The sequence below is a fragment of the Pipistrellus kuhlii genome, unplaced genomic scaffold, assembly GCF_014108245.1.
Source record: "Pipistrellus kuhlii isolate mPipKuh1 unplaced genomic scaffold, mPipKuh1.p scaffold_m20_p_3, whole genome shotgun sequence".
In the NCBI taxonomy this organism is placed as follows: Eukaryota; Metazoa; Chordata; class Mammalia; order Chiroptera; family Vespertilionidae; genus Pipistrellus; species Pipistrellus kuhlii.
Window position 1 is genome coordinate 93,470,791 of NW_023425529.1, and position 18,201 is coordinate 93,488,991.

At 42.0% G+C, this 18,201-nt stretch overlaps 1 protein-coding gene across 1 annotated transcript in view; it reads left to right on the plus strand.

The window, feature by feature from the left end:
- FGF9 (fibroblast growth factor 9) overlaps window positions 1–18,201 on the plus strand; it is a 63,461-nt gene that overhangs the window by 21,659 nt on the left and 23,601 nt on the right. The window contains exon 2 of the mRNA XM_036457552.2: window positions 3,176–3,279. Within this exon, the coding sequence (XP_036313445.1) occupies window positions 3,176–3,279 (104 nt within the window). The remainder of the gene's footprint in view (window positions 1–3,175; window positions 3,280–18,201) is intronic.

The following is an 18,201-nucleotide window of genomic DNA, read 5'->3' on the forward strand; positions in this document are numbered from 1 at the left end:
AAGTAGTCCATTGCTCCTCTGTTTGTGTCTGTCTCCACAGCCTTGACTGCCAGCAGGCAGGACCCATCTTCCCACTCAGCCTTAATCTTTCAAGCTCTCAAGCAGCTGTTTCTGACAGGGCTATAGTTGGGAGATTGCCTTATGGCGTTTGGGGACTAAATAACCTATCTTCAGGCCAGTCTACGTCTCTCAGGGACTATTTAAAAATTTTTGTATCCTTTGTACCACTCGGGGTGTAGTCTGGGTGTGGCAGTATTGTTTGCCTGGAGACTGCAAGGAGGTGCTATCTCTTCAGGAGAAAATGGGTGCCCAGGTCCCACTAGTCAGGTATGTCCCAGTGCCAGACTCACAGCCACCTCTCCCCAAGCTGCTCCTCTCCTCAGACTCTACAGGTCTGCACCCCGCCGTGGGTGAGTGTTTATATTTGAAAGGTCCTATGAACTGGGTTTAGCGAAAAGCAAAGACCGAAGAGGGGAAAGAGCTGCGCCCCTGCGAGCCCCTCTCCCTCTGGCCCAGCGTGGCTTGGGCAGTTGTTCAGGCTGCCCTTTCATGGCTGTGGGCTTAGATCTGTAATTTCCTGTCACCCAGCCCTGTGGACTTCGCTTCCACAGTGAGGACACAGCATTGGTGCTGTGCAGTTTCCCTCTGACCCTCTGGCTCAGAGGTCTCGCAGCTCTCTCCAGCCCAGATCCCTGATTTTACCATCTCCAGGTGTCTTTTGCCCTTCCCAGCTGCGAAATGTCTCACCAACTGTGTCTCCTTTGCCAATTTGGGGTGGATGTTATTCGATTTAGTTGCTCCTTCTATCTACTCCAGGACAAGGCTCAGGACACGTCTGCCTCTTCTGCTGCCATTTTGTCTCTTCCATGTATTTTGTTTTAAAATTAAATTTATTGGGGGTGATGTTGATTAATAGCTTTCTATAACTTTTAGCTGTACAATTTATAAGGTCATCCATATACTCCACTGTGTACCCCCACCCAAAGTCTTGTCTTCCTTCATCACTATGTATTTGTCATGTCTTCTTTGTGGTTTTTAAAAAATACACATTTTTATTGATTTCAGAGAGGAAAGAAGAGGGAGAAAGAGATAGAAACATCAATGATGAGAAAGAATCATTGATTGGCTGCTTCCTGCATGCCCCACACTACGAACTGAGCCTGCAACTGGACATGACCTTCTGGTTCATAGGTGATTGCTCAACCACTGAGCCACATTACCAGGCTGTCATGTCTTCTTTTTTTTTTTTTCTCCCCTTTTTATTTATTTATTTATTTATTTTTTAATCAATCTTTATTGTTCATATTATTACAAAGGTTCCTCATTTCTTCCCCCCTCCACCAGGTTCCCACCCCACTCTCCGCCCCTTCCCCATCCCCCATTGTCCTCATCCATAGGTGCACAGTTTATGTTCATTCTCTTCCTCCCTCCCTTTCCCCGATAGTAAATCCCTTTTCAGATAGTAAATCAGTTACTTAGCATTTTCTCATATCAATAATACCTCCACATGCCCAATGATACACTTCACACAAAAGACATTTCCAAATAGGTCAACCAGCCTCATCCAGGCCCCACCCAAGGCATTCACAGATCAACACCCCAGCGCTATACTAACTCAACACATCCAGATCTAAGCCTTCATCACTTGATTCAGCAGACCCTCAAGTTCCCGCAAAAGTTTCCAGCCATGTCTGAGAGGCAGCCATGGGGCAGGGGCAGGCGAGGAGCGAGCTGTTCCGGGCCTGGCTGCTCCGGGCCTGGCCTCTGTTGCTCTGGTTCGTTCCACAACCAGCTGCTCCAGGTCTCGTCACTGCTGCTCCCGACCTAGTTGCTCTGGACTTGGCTGCTGCTGCTCTGGGCCTGGCCGCATCCGACCCGGTTGCTCCGGGCCTGGCCGCTCCCAGCCTGGCAGCCGCTGCTCCGGGCCTTGTCATGTCTTCTTTTCATTGTAACACAGTCTGTTTTGTGAGAGCTGAAAAATTAATTATTTAAAAATCCATATAATTTATTTTTTATCAGTCACATGAGACTAACTATAGGCCCATGTTATTCTAAGATGTAAGTTTTTCAATAGTTGAAGCGTTTTTTAGAAAACAACTGAATATTTGGTATACATTAATGCAAGGTTTTTATAAAGTCTAGTACTTTGTCACAAAACTTAGAGGCCTGATGCACCAAAATTCATACAAGGGGGCTCGGCCCTCGCAGCTCTGGCTTAGTCCAGAAGGTGGTTTGGCTGTCTGGTCTAACTAGCATATTATACTTTTATTATTATTAAATTGAAAACATGGTTAAGCACGAGTAATATTAGCATTGTCCCAAATGTCCTGTTGTGTAATCATATTTAAACAACAATATAGTTAGAGACATTAAAGCTGTTGTTGTATAGCCATAAAATCCTGGATTTATGCCCAGAATAGGTAGTTATTCTTAGTGAGGTAAGTAAGCAGAAAGAAGGAAATAAAAGGTAATTATGTTGATTTGTTTTGGGGATATAATATTCCATGATTATTTAAAATCAAGAATATTTTTGGAATCTGCATTTTTTTTCAGAATATTGTGTTATCTTAATTGCTTAAGTATCCCTATGAGGCATAGATAACTATATATAGCAATAATAGATACTTTGTTTAAGCAAAAATATTTGAGATATGAGTAGGCTATTTTACTGTCCCAGATGGAGCTCTCTATACAGTAGAGAGGGGATAATGTTCTGTATAAACCAATCAACTTAGCACCTCATACTCTTTACTTTGAGTAACATAAGACCATTCTCTGAATAGAATTTTTTTTTTTATCTATGCCCACACACAAATATATAATTTCACATTTATCAACTGGGAGTAAAACTGGATATTTTTCTCTCCAATTATATTCTTTTAGATTAATTAGAATATGTACACTAGTTATGTCCTATCACTTCTCAGCATATTTATGTACATATCAGCCTTTTATTTTTAAAATGTTATGTGTCACGTTGATAAGTATTTTTGTATTATTATTATAAAAGTCAATTCTTTTTGGCAGTGGTTCTAAAAGACACTTTCTTAATGAGTGTGAGATTATCCCAACTGGGAGCTCACCTCAGTCCTCTTTGAAACTTCTAGTGATGCTGAAACTCAGGGCAGTGCTCTGTGCTTGACCTGCCCTTCACCTTCTCCCTATTGTCTTGTAGGCATTCTGGAATTTATCAGTATAGCCGTGGGCCTTGTCAGCATTCGAGGCGTGGACAGTGGACTCTACCTCGGCATGAATGAGAAGGGGGAGCTGTACGGATCAGTAAGTATTGTGAGAGGCTTCACAGACTTTATGTCTCACACTGGCTTGAATGCACTTTCTCTAGGTTGTAATAGCCTAGAGCTGTGGTAGGCAAACAGCAGCTTGCGAGCCACATGTAGCTCTTTGGCCCCTTGAGTGTGGCTCTTCCACAAAATACCATGGCTTGGGTGAGTCTATTTTGAAGAAGTGGTATTAGAAGAAGTTTAAGTTTAAAAATTTTGGCTCTCAAAAGAAATTTCAATCGTTGTACTGTTGATATTTGGCTCTGTTGACTAATGAGTTTGCCAACCACTGTCCTAGAGAAAACCGAGTCTGTTGGGAAGGAGAGTGTGAACTCTTTCACTTTTGGGGGGCAAATCATATTGTTTTTATTAATAGATATTATCCCTGGGTCTTCAGTAGACCAAAATTTCTAAGAAATGTTTTATCATATGCCAAACCATTTTCATATCAAATACATAAAAATTTATGTGTGAAAAAATGTCCCCCCCTCAATTTTTTTTCACCTTTAGGCATACAATGTGAATTTATGTCAGTCACAGTTGAACTCAATATAATGCTTTTTGTGTGTAGGATACAATCTGACCTTCATTGGATGGCAGAGACTATGGTTTGTCACAATGATCTCCAAACTTTTCAAATCATGTATCACCACCAAAAATGTTTTTTGTGTATGGATTTCAATAATGCATATTAAATTATTTCAAAACTAGAGGCTGGATGCATGAAATTTACGCAAGGGGCTCAGCCCTGGCAGCCACAGTGGCTGCTCCTACTTCGTCCAGAAGGTTGTCTGGAAGGTGGTTTGGCTGTCTGGTCTAATTATCATATTACACTTTTATTATTATAGATTATAAATATAAGATATAGTTCATAGGTGTTAGTTTATAAAACATGAATTAAGGTAAACATTTTTCAAGGATGCAGTGACTGAGTCAACACAAATAGAGTCTGGACTATTTATCCCCTGCTCCGGGGACCGACCACCTTGCATACCCTGTCAGAGCCCCTTCCCCTTTGAGAGATGACTCATCTTTCAGATGAAATGGCTGTGTGACAGCCCCTGCGGTTTGCTGTTTGACAAGGAACAGATGGAACTTTGTGTTCAGCACAGGAGCCTCCCATTTGTTGTCTGGGCTCAGCCTTGTCTCTTCTTCTGGATTCTTTGGGTGGCTTCCTCTCCTCTCAGTCAGCTGCCCTCCTGCCTGTGTGGCTCCCTCTGTAGCACAGACTGGGGACAGAGCGAGGGCTCAGTGAACACCAGGGACTGGAGTATCTGAAAAGGTGGCCAGAGGCAGAAAGTTGGAGAATCCCATTGTACCAGGTTTTCTGTGACTTCTAGCTGCTTTGTTTAGAGCACATGTGTCAAACACAAGGCCCGCGGGCCAAATCCGTCCCGCCAGGCCTTGCAATGTGGCCCTCACCGCGCTGTCATCACTGCACTCTGCTGCGTTTCCATCACAATGACAGTTTATGACTGTTCAGTAAACCATTCGGCCCGCGATTTAGGCTGGATTTTAGATTTTGGCCCCTTCTCTGATTGAGTTCGACACCCCTAGTTTAGAGCTTCTGGAGCCCCTGAGCAGGGATAAGAATGGACTTCTCACCTCCACTACCCCACAGCCATAGGACTAGTTGACAATCCTTATCACAGCAAAGGGGTCAATCCCAAAAAAGAAAAAAAAGAAAAAAGAAAAAAAAAAAGCTCTTCTTCCATGTTTGAGAAATGCATACCTTCTCATGTGTGTCTCCAGGCTTGGAGGAAAGTGTGACAAGGAACACTTTTCCATACAGTGATTTTCCTTTGTGGAAAAGTATCTTAAATGGCTTCTGTGCATTCTACCACTCTCATCTCTAGTTCATTCTCACCAGGAATGGGAGAATTACCTCCAAAACCCAGAGATGAATGTCCTTCTCAGCTCAGACCCCTTCCAATGCTTGCCTTTAAAGGCCAGTCCCCACATACTTTAGCGATACCATCAATATTATCACAAACACTATGCCAGTCCCATCTCTTGCCCTCTTTCCCCATGTATTTTGAGTTTTCCACTTACTGTTCTAATTTGTATGTGTGGTTGACTCCTTTCTCTGGCATGTCTTTCTCTGCTCTATCTGATAAAGCTGCATTCTTTCTTTAAGATTCAATGAAAATATTGCCTCTTTTATAAAAACCTTCACTACACCTCTAACTTGAACCCCAGTTATTTGGTTAGCAGTTCTGGTGTTTTCCTTTGGGCCTCTGTACCACTGTTTATATTTCCATGGCCACTTAAGTACAGTATGATATTCAGTGTTAATTGTATTTCTGTATTCCCTAATGTTACCTAACACATAGCTATGGCCCTTGTACATGATAAGGTGCTCAATATATGAATATTGGGTTGAAATGAATGAAACATTGTGATTCTTTTTATGCTTCATTCACCATATGGTGTGGACCTCATTGTGTGGCTAGTGTGTACTTAGTACTCTGCTGGAAGGAAGAATTGCTATCTTCCATTGCCATGCTGGATCAGAGGTGATAATGTGTCCACCCCCAGGGGGATATGGCTGAGCCTGGAGACAAAGAAAATGTAGTGATGGGAGCACGGGAACAGAAATCAGGAGACCTGGGCTCTTATTCTGTCTCTGCCACTAGTGAGGTGCTGGCCCTCACTCTCATATATAAAACAAAAAACATGACTTAGCTGTTTGGAACATCTCTTTCTACTTTGCATCTCAAGAGTTTATGGTTTGGCTTTTTCAGGTTCACTCATGAGTCTGAGCTGCGATGTTTTCTATGCACATTAAATGTTTGTGTAGTGAGCTCCTTTCCCTCCTACACACAGAGCTGGGAGGAAAACTCCCTGGGCAGCCAGGTTGTTTTTCCAGGGTCTGTACCTGATGCAGGTAAAGGGTAGAGAGAGGGTGACAGCAATGCTTCTCTATGGCCAGGGACCACATTGTCTATTGGCCTTGTGGTCATAACTCTTGGGAATGAGGAATGACCCAGACAGCTCATTTCATTGTGGTAAGATTCAGAGAAGGAAAGGAAAGAAACAGGCAATGATTCTACATTAAACTAAAAATTGTGAAGTTGTGTAAAGCTCAGTTAACTAAAGTGGAATTTTTATTTCTAAATATCAAGGAAATTTTGAAAAGAAGTTTACCTTATTAAAGAAGGTAAAGAGATTTGGAAAAATAGCAGACACTTGTATAAAGTAAATGAATGTGTAAATGTAGCAGAAATTAATTAAAAATATATCTTGGAAATTGGGATTGTTTCTCTTTTTATCTATGTAGTTCTTTTGTTTTCAAGTTTATGGGAATGGATTTAAAAGGTTAGAAGTGAATGAATTGATATTGCTTCAGAATAATGTACATCTAGGATTCTGGTTTCCTATTAGAAGGTGGAAGTAGGAAAAAGTATATTTCTGTGTATCATGGTGTGTGGTTTGAGGAAACCTGAATAATTCTAGTTCTGAGGTGGAATTAGATTATTTTATTATATGTTAGTCATTCATTCACTCATTTGCTAAATTATTCACAAACATTTGTACCTATAATATTATGTTCTAAGTGCATAATACTGCAACAAATATCTTAAAACCTGAAAGGATTATAAGTAGTTCAGTGCAATGTGAAATGCACAATATTAGAGAAATGCAGGGGTGTCTTGGGTGCCCAGAAGAGTATTTGGGGAAATTGAGTAGTTACATTTAAACTGGATTTTGAGGGATGAATAGGAGTCTCAGAAAAGGACTGACAGACAATTTAGAGCACATAAGCCTTCAACTGTAAAGATTAGGATATCCTGTGTCGGTGAAGTTTAAGAGAGAGTGGTAATCTCTCTCTCTCTCTCTCTCTCTCTCTCTCTCTCTCTCTCACACACACACACACACACACACACACACACACACACACACACACTCATACTCATACCTGGCCAGAAGATTAAAATATTAGAGTATGTTTACATTTGCCACTTTTGTTCTTATTAAAGAGACCATAAGTGAGGCTCAAATAGTTATTTTTAGGGTCTTACCCCAAATTATCTGAATGTTCTCAAGATACTTGACTGTGGTAAATATCTCATTATAAAAGAATTTTAATAAAAATTAATTTTTAAAAAAAATCTTGCATTTAATGAAAAATATTTGATGTTTTCATTAAAAAAAAGGTAGCACAATTACTAAAATTGTGATGATATAAAAAATACAGCATGGATTCTGTAAAAGTGATATGAAAGGACGACACAGATTCCTGGTTTGTATCCCTTTTATAGCTCTTACTTCATTCTGTCCAGAATTTTAATTCCTTCGTCTTTCCCACTGGACTTATGTTTTTTGGAGTCAGAGTCTTTGTATCTATAATATTTCTGTTTCTTGAAGGCTCAGCAGTGCACATATGTGCGATTGGCACTTGGTTTCGTGACCCAACTACTCATCCTGTCACAGCCCTCGCACAGAGTCTTGCTGCATTTGAATTTCATGTGTTAATACATGACCTAGTATGTGATTGTCCACTTATAGAGTCCAGTTTTTCTATAAGAGTTGTCTTATTTAACTATTAAAACTGAAGGCAAAAGAAGTTGAGTGACAAGCTCAAAGCCCAGAATTCATAGGTGGTACAGTAGGGACTTAAGGTAATTCTTGAAAGGACCTGGCCACCCTCCTGACAGACATGTTTGTAAAGTAAGTGTTTACTCACTTTAGGATTTGGTGGTTATATTTCCAGAGATGCAGTTGGGCCCTGTTTATGTGAATTCATGTAACCAATAACTGAGGTTTGGTGGATTTGCCACGTGTATAGTCTTAGAGAAAAGTAAATCCAGTAGTTGGGGTGGCTGTCTTTACTGAATAAAGAGAGTTACATGAGCCACCAGCTACTAGAGGGGTGTTTTCACAATGTGGGGAGATGTGAGGGGCCCTGGAGAGCCACCTGTCCTAGATCGAAGAACTGTATCCACCCCTTTAAAAGGAAAATATATCTCAGGTCCTTAGAATCCCATATTGACTTAGATGATTTTATTGTTATTTAAATATGTACATACTCCTTAAACCCCTTTGGGCAATTCAAAACATATATTAAAATCCACACTAAATTATAATACCAATACAAGCCAAATTGGCATGATTGGTTTAATAAGATGACTGAGGTTAAGATGTTGCTGAATGTTAGGTTGTTGTTACATGGCAGCCCATCTTCTCTTAGCTCAGAATACCTAGCCCCTGGCACCTTGGGAAGACATTTTCCTCTACGTCTTCCTATTCAATAACTGGGAGGCTAGATGATGCCATCTGGTCTTTGCTAATGTTCTTTATATATTATTTCCTTTTCATATTTGCCCTGAAAGTAACTTTAAACACAACTGCACTCTTAGATGGCAGTATCTGGTAATACAAGGCCATCTGGAAGGTCTAGAATAGCCTTAAAATAATTCCTTAATTTTTTCATGAAATGAGAAGACAAAGTGAAAATGTTCTTATAGAAAATTTGTGCACCCCCCCAGGGTAGTTCCATTGTCTTCCCGGGATCTGAAGATGCCAGTGTTGAAAACATTGTGGTGGTGGGAAGTCCTAGCAAGGAGGGTTTGTGGTGTGCTGAAGGTGGTAGCTTGACTCTGGAGGTTTTGGGGAGGCATTGTTACCATTAGGTGCTCTGCTGTGGCAATTGTGAGAGAAATTTGAACAAGCAGAATAAGCTCTGTGTTTGTGAATCAGGACACCATAACACATAGCATGTACCACCAGACAGCAATTTGTCATGGTGTGTGTTATTTCAGATGAGTTGATGGTAGATGTCCAGGTATGTCCTTTACGTAGAGTCTCCAAAGAATGTAATTCATATAAAGGAAATGGAAAGGGTCATTTGTCTGCTTGAGAGCAGTCATGCTCAGGAAACATCAGTTTTAAACACAGACTTTGGGTGACAGAGCATTGCCTTCTACTGCATATGTTTTCAAAGGATCAAGTAATCTTTGATGATAAAGAGGGCAGGACTTCAGAAGAATATCTTCTACCATGTTATTTGATTTTGTTTCATATAGTGTCCTTATTTTAGAGATGAGAAGAGTGACAGATAAGTGGCTAGTGACTTAATCAAGTTCACCCAGATAGTAAGTGACAAATTATGATTTGAACTTGGGTGAATTAGTAAACCAGGTCCAACATATACATATAAGAGTGGGCATCCATTTTTGGAAGTAACATATTTTTTTTAACCAGAATTAATCACATATTATAACAGGATTTTAGTATTTTCTTCACAGATAATATTTAGAACAATTTTCTTTCTAGTAGCCTAGTTTTTATTGAGTGGTTCATTTATTGGTCCTTAGCATCTCTACTGCTGGCCATTAGTTAGTTGAAGTCATCTTTTAAATAATGTACTTACTATTTAATTTTAGTTAAGTTTATGTTGTTTAGCAGGGTAGCTACATTTACTGATTGTCCGAGGTGTGTTTAAAATGTCCGTGTTTAAAATGACCAAAGTTATAGGGCACAGGTCTGTAGGTCTTATAGGCTCTGCAAAGGATTTAGTTTTAATAGCTAACGGCTCTGTAGAGGGCTATCATCTCCTTTCATGCTGAGCACCAGGTAACACGCTCAGTGATGGTCTTTCTTCAGTCTCAGGAGTTCCCAAGCAGAATCTTCCTCCTGATGGGCACAGTTCTACACGTGATCCTAACTCTTCTTTCTTCCTGCCTTTGGTGTAGTCATTTTCCCTGTTCCACACTGTTGTATGCTCAGAAGTCCCCGTCAGAGTGGTCTGATGAGGAGAGCTGAGAGAATGGTTTGTGGAAGCCCCACGTCAGGCTCAAAGAAAGCTGTTTCTTGCAGTGGGAGTTCTTGATTCAGTGGAAGAACTTCCTCTGGACAGTTCTTCATTGCTCCTAATAGAATTCCACTTCATAAAGTGTGAATTCTGCGAAGGTAGGGTTGTGGTCACTTCAGTTTCCCATGGAAACTAAACCATGACTTTCATGGACTTAAACCATATATTGCATGCAGTTAGCACTTAATAAATATTGAATATGTCACTGTATGGTAAGTGGGATTCCAGATTAGTACCTATTTCTTACTTTCTGTAAAAAGAGGACCACGCAGATTGTGGCTTACAAACACCTAGTTTATGATTTAAGTATTTGAGGCTAGAAGAGGAGACCAGAGTAGTTCCTGATCATTTTGTATATAAAGCTTCCTTTTTTATAAAAAGTGGCAGGGAGTCCCACATGATAGTACTTGTGCTTGTAAATGTCTTTTGATTGAAAAAATACCTTATGACAAAAACTCCTGAGAATTCATTAATGTTTTTAAGTGAACTGGTTACAGAACAGGTCAGACATACATTTGGAAAGAGCAGCATGTCTGTGAGATGATATTTCCTTTATAAAGTTTATTGACTCTGCAGACCCCTGGTTTTCTACCCTGAGCCTCGCTGCATCCAGGACATTGAGTGCGTTTCTAAGTTGAGATGTGAGGACCACCAGTAGAATATGACATTGGAGAAAACAAGCCTTGGCTCCCTGCCTCCCACTGCTCCCTGCTTCTGTCCCTTTTGATCTTCTGCATTCCAGAGCTCCTGAGACCATTTTCTTGTTTCTGACAATACAATAAAACTTCCCTTCTATGGACCTACCTTCTCCTCACCTTTTAGGGTGCTGCTTTTCTCAGAACAGACTGTAGATCACACAGAGCCTGCACTTGCTCCTCAGCTCAGCCTGTTTCATGGGTCTTTAGTTGCAGAGCTTCCTGCTTTCTGGGAGACCTATCTCCTGCTCCTCCCAATAATGCTATTGGGAGCCTGATCAAGAACCAGGAGATGCTATGTCACTCATTCACGGTCCATTTACATAACCATGTTCTTGTTCACTCACTTGAACACCCAGTCTTTACTTCACTCACACACTCAGTCACTATTCCATTCACACACTCAATAACTCTTCCAGTCACTCACTCAGTCACTCTTCCATACACTTACTTGCACACTCATGCTTGCTTGCTTTCACAAAGTCCACAAGCATTATTGATATCACCTTTTACTATCATGTGCCAGGTGCTGGAAATACAGTTGATTCTCATTATTTGTAGATTGCATATTTGCCAATTTATTTACGTAATCCTAAAATTACTCCTCGTGGCACTTCTGTGGTCACTTGCAAACATTAACAGAAGCAAGAAATTAGTTGCCTTGGCCTTGTAAGTCGCCTGGTGGGTACCCTTCCAGCTGAGGTCCATCAAGGCAACCTCTGCCTTCTTGTTCCAGCTCTCCCTGTAAGGTGTTCTTTTCAGGATCTAGTTAGTGCCATGTTTTTGACATTTTTGTGTTTTAAAATGCCCCCAAGCATTGCATTGAGTGCTAGTATTCCTGAAAGCAAGGAGGATATGATGTGTCTTATTGGGCAAATGCATGTGTTAGACAAGCTTTGTTCAGGCACAGGTTACAGTGCTATTGGCTGTGAGTTTATTTTTACCGAATCAACAACATTTAACTTAAACAGAAACACACATAAAATAGGGTTATATATTGATTATTGAACAAAAATGTTATGCTGAGAGGTTGGCAAGAACCTAACCCTGTGTTTTTCTCAGGAACAAGTGGGTCAGTATTCTTTTTTTTTTTTACTTTAACAAATGAATTTTATTAAAAATTTTTAACAGCAAACACTCGTAAGCTAAGAACGCAATGTTCAAAAGTGGTTCAGTATTCTATAATTCGGTGTTTATGGCTACTCTGTAGAACAGAACTACCATCTTACTTAATAGAGAAACATGTAAATTAATCATACCTCCACTACGGCCACAGCCAATCAGAGTGAGTATGCAAATTAACCCAACAAAGATGGTGGTTAATTTGCATACATACGTGGGTTCTGGGAACCTCATTGGCGCTCAGGTCACTCCAAGCCTGTCATCACGGGGAGGCTTTAGGCTTGGGAAGGGGTCAAGTCTGCGATCAGAGATGCCTGGGGAGAACCCCTCCCCAAGTTTAAAGCCTAGGGTGGAGGCTTTGGGCTTGGGAAGGGGCCGAGCCTGCAATTGGAGGGAAGGGGATAAAATCAATGGAAACATATCATCTGGTGAGGATAAAAAAGAAAATAAAGAAAGAAATGTCATATCCTATGAAAAACACATCTTGATAATGCTTAAAGAAAGTTGACATTTTTTCATGATGAAGGGACTAGAGTCCCTGCTGATGAAAATGTCTTGGTGACTGTGGTGGCCGGCAGTGGCTGCAGCAGCGGGGTGATGGGGCTGGCATCTTCCCCTGATCAGCTCGGTTGCCTCCACAAAGGGAGGCCAGACTGGGGCTTAGGCCCACTCCCACTGCGGAGCGGGCCTAAGCCATCCTTAGGACATCCCCTGAGGGCTCCCAGTGTGTGAGAGGGGCAGGCTGCGCTGAGGCACCCCTCCCCAGTGCACAAATTTCATCCACGGGGCCCCTAATAATAACATAAATTATTGTACCTACAAATGCAAATGGTCCCTCCTCCTGTGGGTGGGTGATCCTAGAACTGATTCAAGAACTTGCAACTTTGTTGGGATGTTAGATAGGCAAACCAAAAATTACAATTTGGTATAATAAATGTTATAACAGAATTATTATATATATAAAAAAAGGCTTGGAGAAGGGAGATAAGTTCTGGGGGTGCAAGAGAATGTCAGGATTATTCACAGAGGAGATATAGGAAAATAGCTTTTCTAGGAGAGAAGGCAGCTTTGTTGCAGGGTTTGGAAACATGGGATGCTAGATGTCTCCTGAATATGTTGTCTTTACTTCTGGTCCCCTTCTATGGTCCTATCTCTGCTTCCATTTTTCCCAGTTGCTGCTGGAAGCTACATTGCTGACATTGGGAGGGTACCCCCTTGTCATTGTCATTTGCTATCAAGGATGGTGCTGTTAAGTTGCTCTATATCCTGGTTTGGGAGGTGCCCATGAGCCCCATTGGAGGCAAGTGGGATTAACTGCCCTGGGGACAGTTTTTGCAGTAGTCTGGCCACCTCATCCCAATCTTCCACAATGCCAGGGACTGATTTATACTTGTGCAAAAATCTCTCGTCAATCTGTTGACCTGGTGGCCTCGGCAGCATCCCAACAGGTGCTGAGAAAAACATGGGCATTCCTAACATGCCTGCCACAGATGGCTCTCCTAAGGATGAAAATGTTAAAGCATTAAGTGGGGGAGACACTCACAGAGCTATCTTACTTTGCCCTCTCTGTAAATGCTTCAAATCCTGACATAAGTTGATCCCCTCCTTTCTTAATCTCTTTTTTGTGTGTGTGCTCTTGTAATTCTTCATTGAAATCCAATGTGATTTGCCTTTCATTTGTGATGAAGTGATCAAAGCTCAAAGAAGTATGCCAAGAACAGACTTGCAAAGGTCATTCCAAAGATACCACTGTCCCTGTGGGGTATCCTATGTTTGCTTGATGTACCATGGAGTGATTTTTATTTTATTTTATTTTTATTTTTATTTTTTTTGCCTATTCACGTGCCACATTGCATTGTATAGTCTCACATAGTTGCTGTTCACTCTCAGCTCTAGGTTTTTTTCTGTTCTCCTGGTCCTTTCCTTCCCTTCCTTCCTTTTTTCCTTCCTCTCTTTTTCCCTCCCCTTCTTTCCTCCCACCCTCCTTTTATCCCTCTTTCCAACCATCTGTTTCCCATATGAATTACTATTTCAGATATTTTTCTCTTGGCTTTTATTGTGTCTCTCCCCCCTTCCCACTTCCTCTATCCTTTTTAATTTTTTTAATTTTTATTATTAACTATATTTTATTGATTTTTCACAGAGAGGAAGGGAGAAAGATAGAGAGCTAGAAACATCGATGGGAGAAATAAATACATCGACCAGCCACCTCCTGCACACCCCACACTAGGGATGTGCCCGCAACCAATGTACATTCCCTTTACCAGAATCAAACCTGGGACCCTTCCACTCTATCCACTGCACCAAACCGGTTTCGGCCAATTGTGATTCTGTTGTTGTTTTTTTAGTTGTATTTTATTGAAATTGTTGTGTGCAGCTGCAGTTAGGTGTTTACCTGTGCAGCCATCTTGGATCCTCCTCTTCCTAATGCCCAACTGTAATTCTTATACCGTATTTTTCGGACCATAAGATGCACTTTTTTTCCCCCAGAAGTGGGGGGGAAAAGTCCCTGCGTCTTATGGTCCAAATATAGCCTACACATATACTTAAAAAAAAAAAGTTTTTTTACTTGCCCGGCTCTGTGTGGTCTCTGTGTGCTTGCCCGGCTCTAAAATGGTTCTAAATGCTGCTGTTTACTTTACAGGGTTGATTACATGTGTTTATGACTGTGATGTTGGGTTTTAATGCACATAAAATATTTTAGGACACTATTTGTTTCAGAATCTTTTTTTCTTCATTTCCCTTCTCTAAAAACTGGTGCGTCTTATGGTCCGGAGCGTCTTATGGTCCGAAAAATACGGTAATTGGTTTGAATATTGGGAAATACTTTTTCATCCAATTTTTCTTTTGAAGTCACAAAATTGCAGAAATTGCGGCAGTGAAATTCATCCTGAGGTCAGATCAACCGGCACCTTTCCGTTCCCAGTTTCCAGCAATTGATGTGAGAATATTTCAGCTGATAGATTGTTTTGCAGCTAGACACGCATATTTGTAGTTAATTTTAATGCCTTTACGTGTCGCCACAAAGTAGAGTATTTCATGCAAGCATTTATTTCATTCACTGGTGTCGATTGAGGAATTACAGGTAATGTTTGCCTGAAATCTCCTGCTCTGGAGGTTCTCCAAGTTGAGGTAGTTTAATTTTTCTGGCGACACAACACATTTCTTTTGTTTCTGCATTAAATTTCAGAGCCTTGCAATAAGGACACACTTCAGTCATAGTGCCGATGAGAATATGCCAGCTCAAACTATAATCATCAGCTGGGTTGTACTGGAATGCAAGGCGATGGTAATCGCGTGATTGCTGAGCACGGAGTTGTGTTTGATGCTGATCTGATGTTTCGTGTTGAAGTCTTTCGGGCACTCTCAGCCTGTGGCGTTCATTCTGTTGAGAACGAAGCCGATTTAAAGCTGCAGAACGCGATCGCCGTTCTCGCAACCGTGCATCCTCAAGTCTGGGTTGCTCTGCAGTTTCCTTGGCACGTTTTTGAGACATTCTTTGTCTGTTTCGCTCGTTTGCTGATGCCTGTTCTTCCTCAGTTTGATTTGCAATTACTCGTCACACTGCTTCTGCTCCACGAGTACGACGACATAGGTTTGATTTTCTGCGAGGCATCATTTGGATGAACTAAAGCAGATCGATTGCACCAAGGAGCATTTCTTTTTCCGCCTCACGCCCCGGCGAAGGCCAGCGCGGCCACTCGACTCGCCCTGTCCATCGGGCACTACTTCCGGGAGAGCCTTCCCACTTCCTCTATCCTTAAGTTGATTTTCAGTTTGCTATATTTTGATGGAGTGGTCAAGCCCATATTTGCATTCTGAACTGGTTGAACTTGGAATTAAAGCATAGACTTGTGGGAACACAGGCTCAAAATCCTATCTCTATTGCCCACTAGCTGCACAAATTTGGGTAGTCTAGGAGAAGGGGCTGATGAAGCCACATGACAATGTTGTCATAAGGATAGAGGAGGTGGTGTCTATAAAGCAACTAGCATGGTTCTTGGTTCACTATGGCTGCTCGGTATTTCCCACGAAGATCCTTGTAGTTCTCATTAAGTTGTTTGAGCATCTTTATAACCATTACTTAGAACTCTATATCTGATAAATTGCTTGGCTCCATTTTATTTAGCTCTTTTTCTGGAGAGTCTTACTTTTCTTTAATTTGAGGGTTGTTTCTTTGTCTCCCCATTTTAGCTGTATTTTTGTGGGCTTTTTTTTTTTTCTTTTGTATTAGATAGCACTGCTATGCTGCTCAGTTTTTGTGCGGTGGCCTTATATAATGTGGGTCCCAATTGTGCAGTCTCCTTGTTCTCCTGAGTTGGATACTCTAGAAATGTCCCTTGTGTGGGCCTTTTTGTTATAATTGGGTCTTGATTGCTGTTGGCCCATTCGTGGGTGGGACTCAGATTGGCTGGCTGAGGCTCAGTCTAACTATTGCATGCAAACTGTTATGCAGGTGCAATCTCTAGGTGTCTTGTTGGGCTCAGTGGCACAATCTTCCTTTTGACCCTTGCTCCAGAAATGTTTCTTGTGGGTTATGTGCACCCCCTATTTAGTTGTGTTATGATGAATGCTGTTGGCCCTTTTGTGGGTGCAGTTATCCCTTCAGGTTGGGTGGCTATAAGGGTAAACTTTGATAATCATGTATGAGATGTTGTGTAGGGGCTGCTTACTAAAGTGGAGTTGTTTTCAGCAGGGTCTGGTGCCTGCCAGATTCTTCCTTTGGGTGTGTTGCTTGTGTGGGTGGTTGGGTCAAGCTCTGGTGAGGTCTGAAGCTCACCACTAGGTATGTTGGTTCTAGGTTCATTTGGATACAGTTCAGGTACAGGTCACTGTCAGACATTGTATATAACTGGTTTTGGGCTACCTGTCTGGAGCTTCCATATTATTCAGTGTTTGTTTCTGCATAAACTGGACCTGGGTGTCTATGGGAGGGGCCAATCTGTGTAGTCGGTTCTGCTTCCTGGAGCTCTGAGCTGGGGTGAGATAAATAAAGCTAGGCCCAGGCTTGGTAGGTTGGGGTAACCAGGTCAGACAAGACAGGATTAATGGGTCCCCTAGTTTGGGGCAGTGTGGTCTGGCATTCAATGGGGAGAATGTGGCGCCTACTCTAGAAGCATACCATTCACACACTGTGTGGGTCTCCAACTCTGTCTTTCCCAGAAGGAATGTACCACAGGTTCAGGTTAGATGTAGCCAGCTGACCTCACTGCAGGAGCAAGATCAGTAGGACAGTACAGGTTCATTGGGGCTTAGGCAAACAAATTAAGAAAGCCTTCTTTTGAGGGTAGCACCAACTGTGCCATGAAGCTCTGTAGCCCTACCTGCTCAAGCCCTTCATTGGATCCTCTGAGGTAAATGCACTCTGAATGTCCTAGCTCTGACCAGACCCTCCTTCCCCCTCAAAACTGAGCCTAGCAGGATGGAGCCAGCTGGGCTTTTGAAAACAGATCAAGTCAGACTTACATTGGTGGTCTTGCTGGCTCTGCAGCCACGCCTTCAGAGATTCCAACTGATCTGCATTCCAAAACTCCGGGCTCCTGTTTGCTCCTGGTTATGCTCCTTGCTCCCTTCCTCCCTGAAGGACTTGGAGGAACAGATCGAGGCACTCCTGTACTGGGGTTGGTACCTACGGCTCTTGGGAAGCAAGATAGCTATTTATCTTCTTCTAGCTTTGCAGTGCATTGCCAGAGACCCTGACAGAGAGCTTTGAAGGGTCCTGACAAATGCCCCAATTTTTAGTTGCTCTTTTTCCCCCCTGCAAATATGAGCTTTGTAAGATGGAGCCAGCAGGATTTGGGGGTGAAAATCAAATCTGCTCTTTAATTGGACTGATGTGGGCCTTTGGTCCTTGGGAGGGGAACTAGTTGCTTACCTTCTCCTAGCTTGGCAGTGCCCTGCCTAATGTGAAACTCCTAGGGAATCATGCCAAATGTCCCAGTTCTGAGTTGCATGCTTTATTACCCACATGGAACTGTGTTTGGCAGGATAGCGCCAGTAATATTAGGGAATGTAACTCAAGGCAGCTCTTTGTTAGGGGTGGCACAGGGCTGTGGCTGGGGGTGCAAGAGCATGCCTCCTCTTAGCTCCACACCTATCCTATGCCTGAGGCCCTGACAAGGGAGTCTTCCATTGGGGATGGTATCTGCCTAACCCATGGTAGGGGGGGAAAATGAGCCTTTGTTCCAAAAAACTTAATTCAATGATCATCTGAGAATCTGTCTATAGTTTCTCCAAAAAAAAATAGTGTACCGCAGGTCCCTATTGTGATGTAAGAATGGAAGTGCTC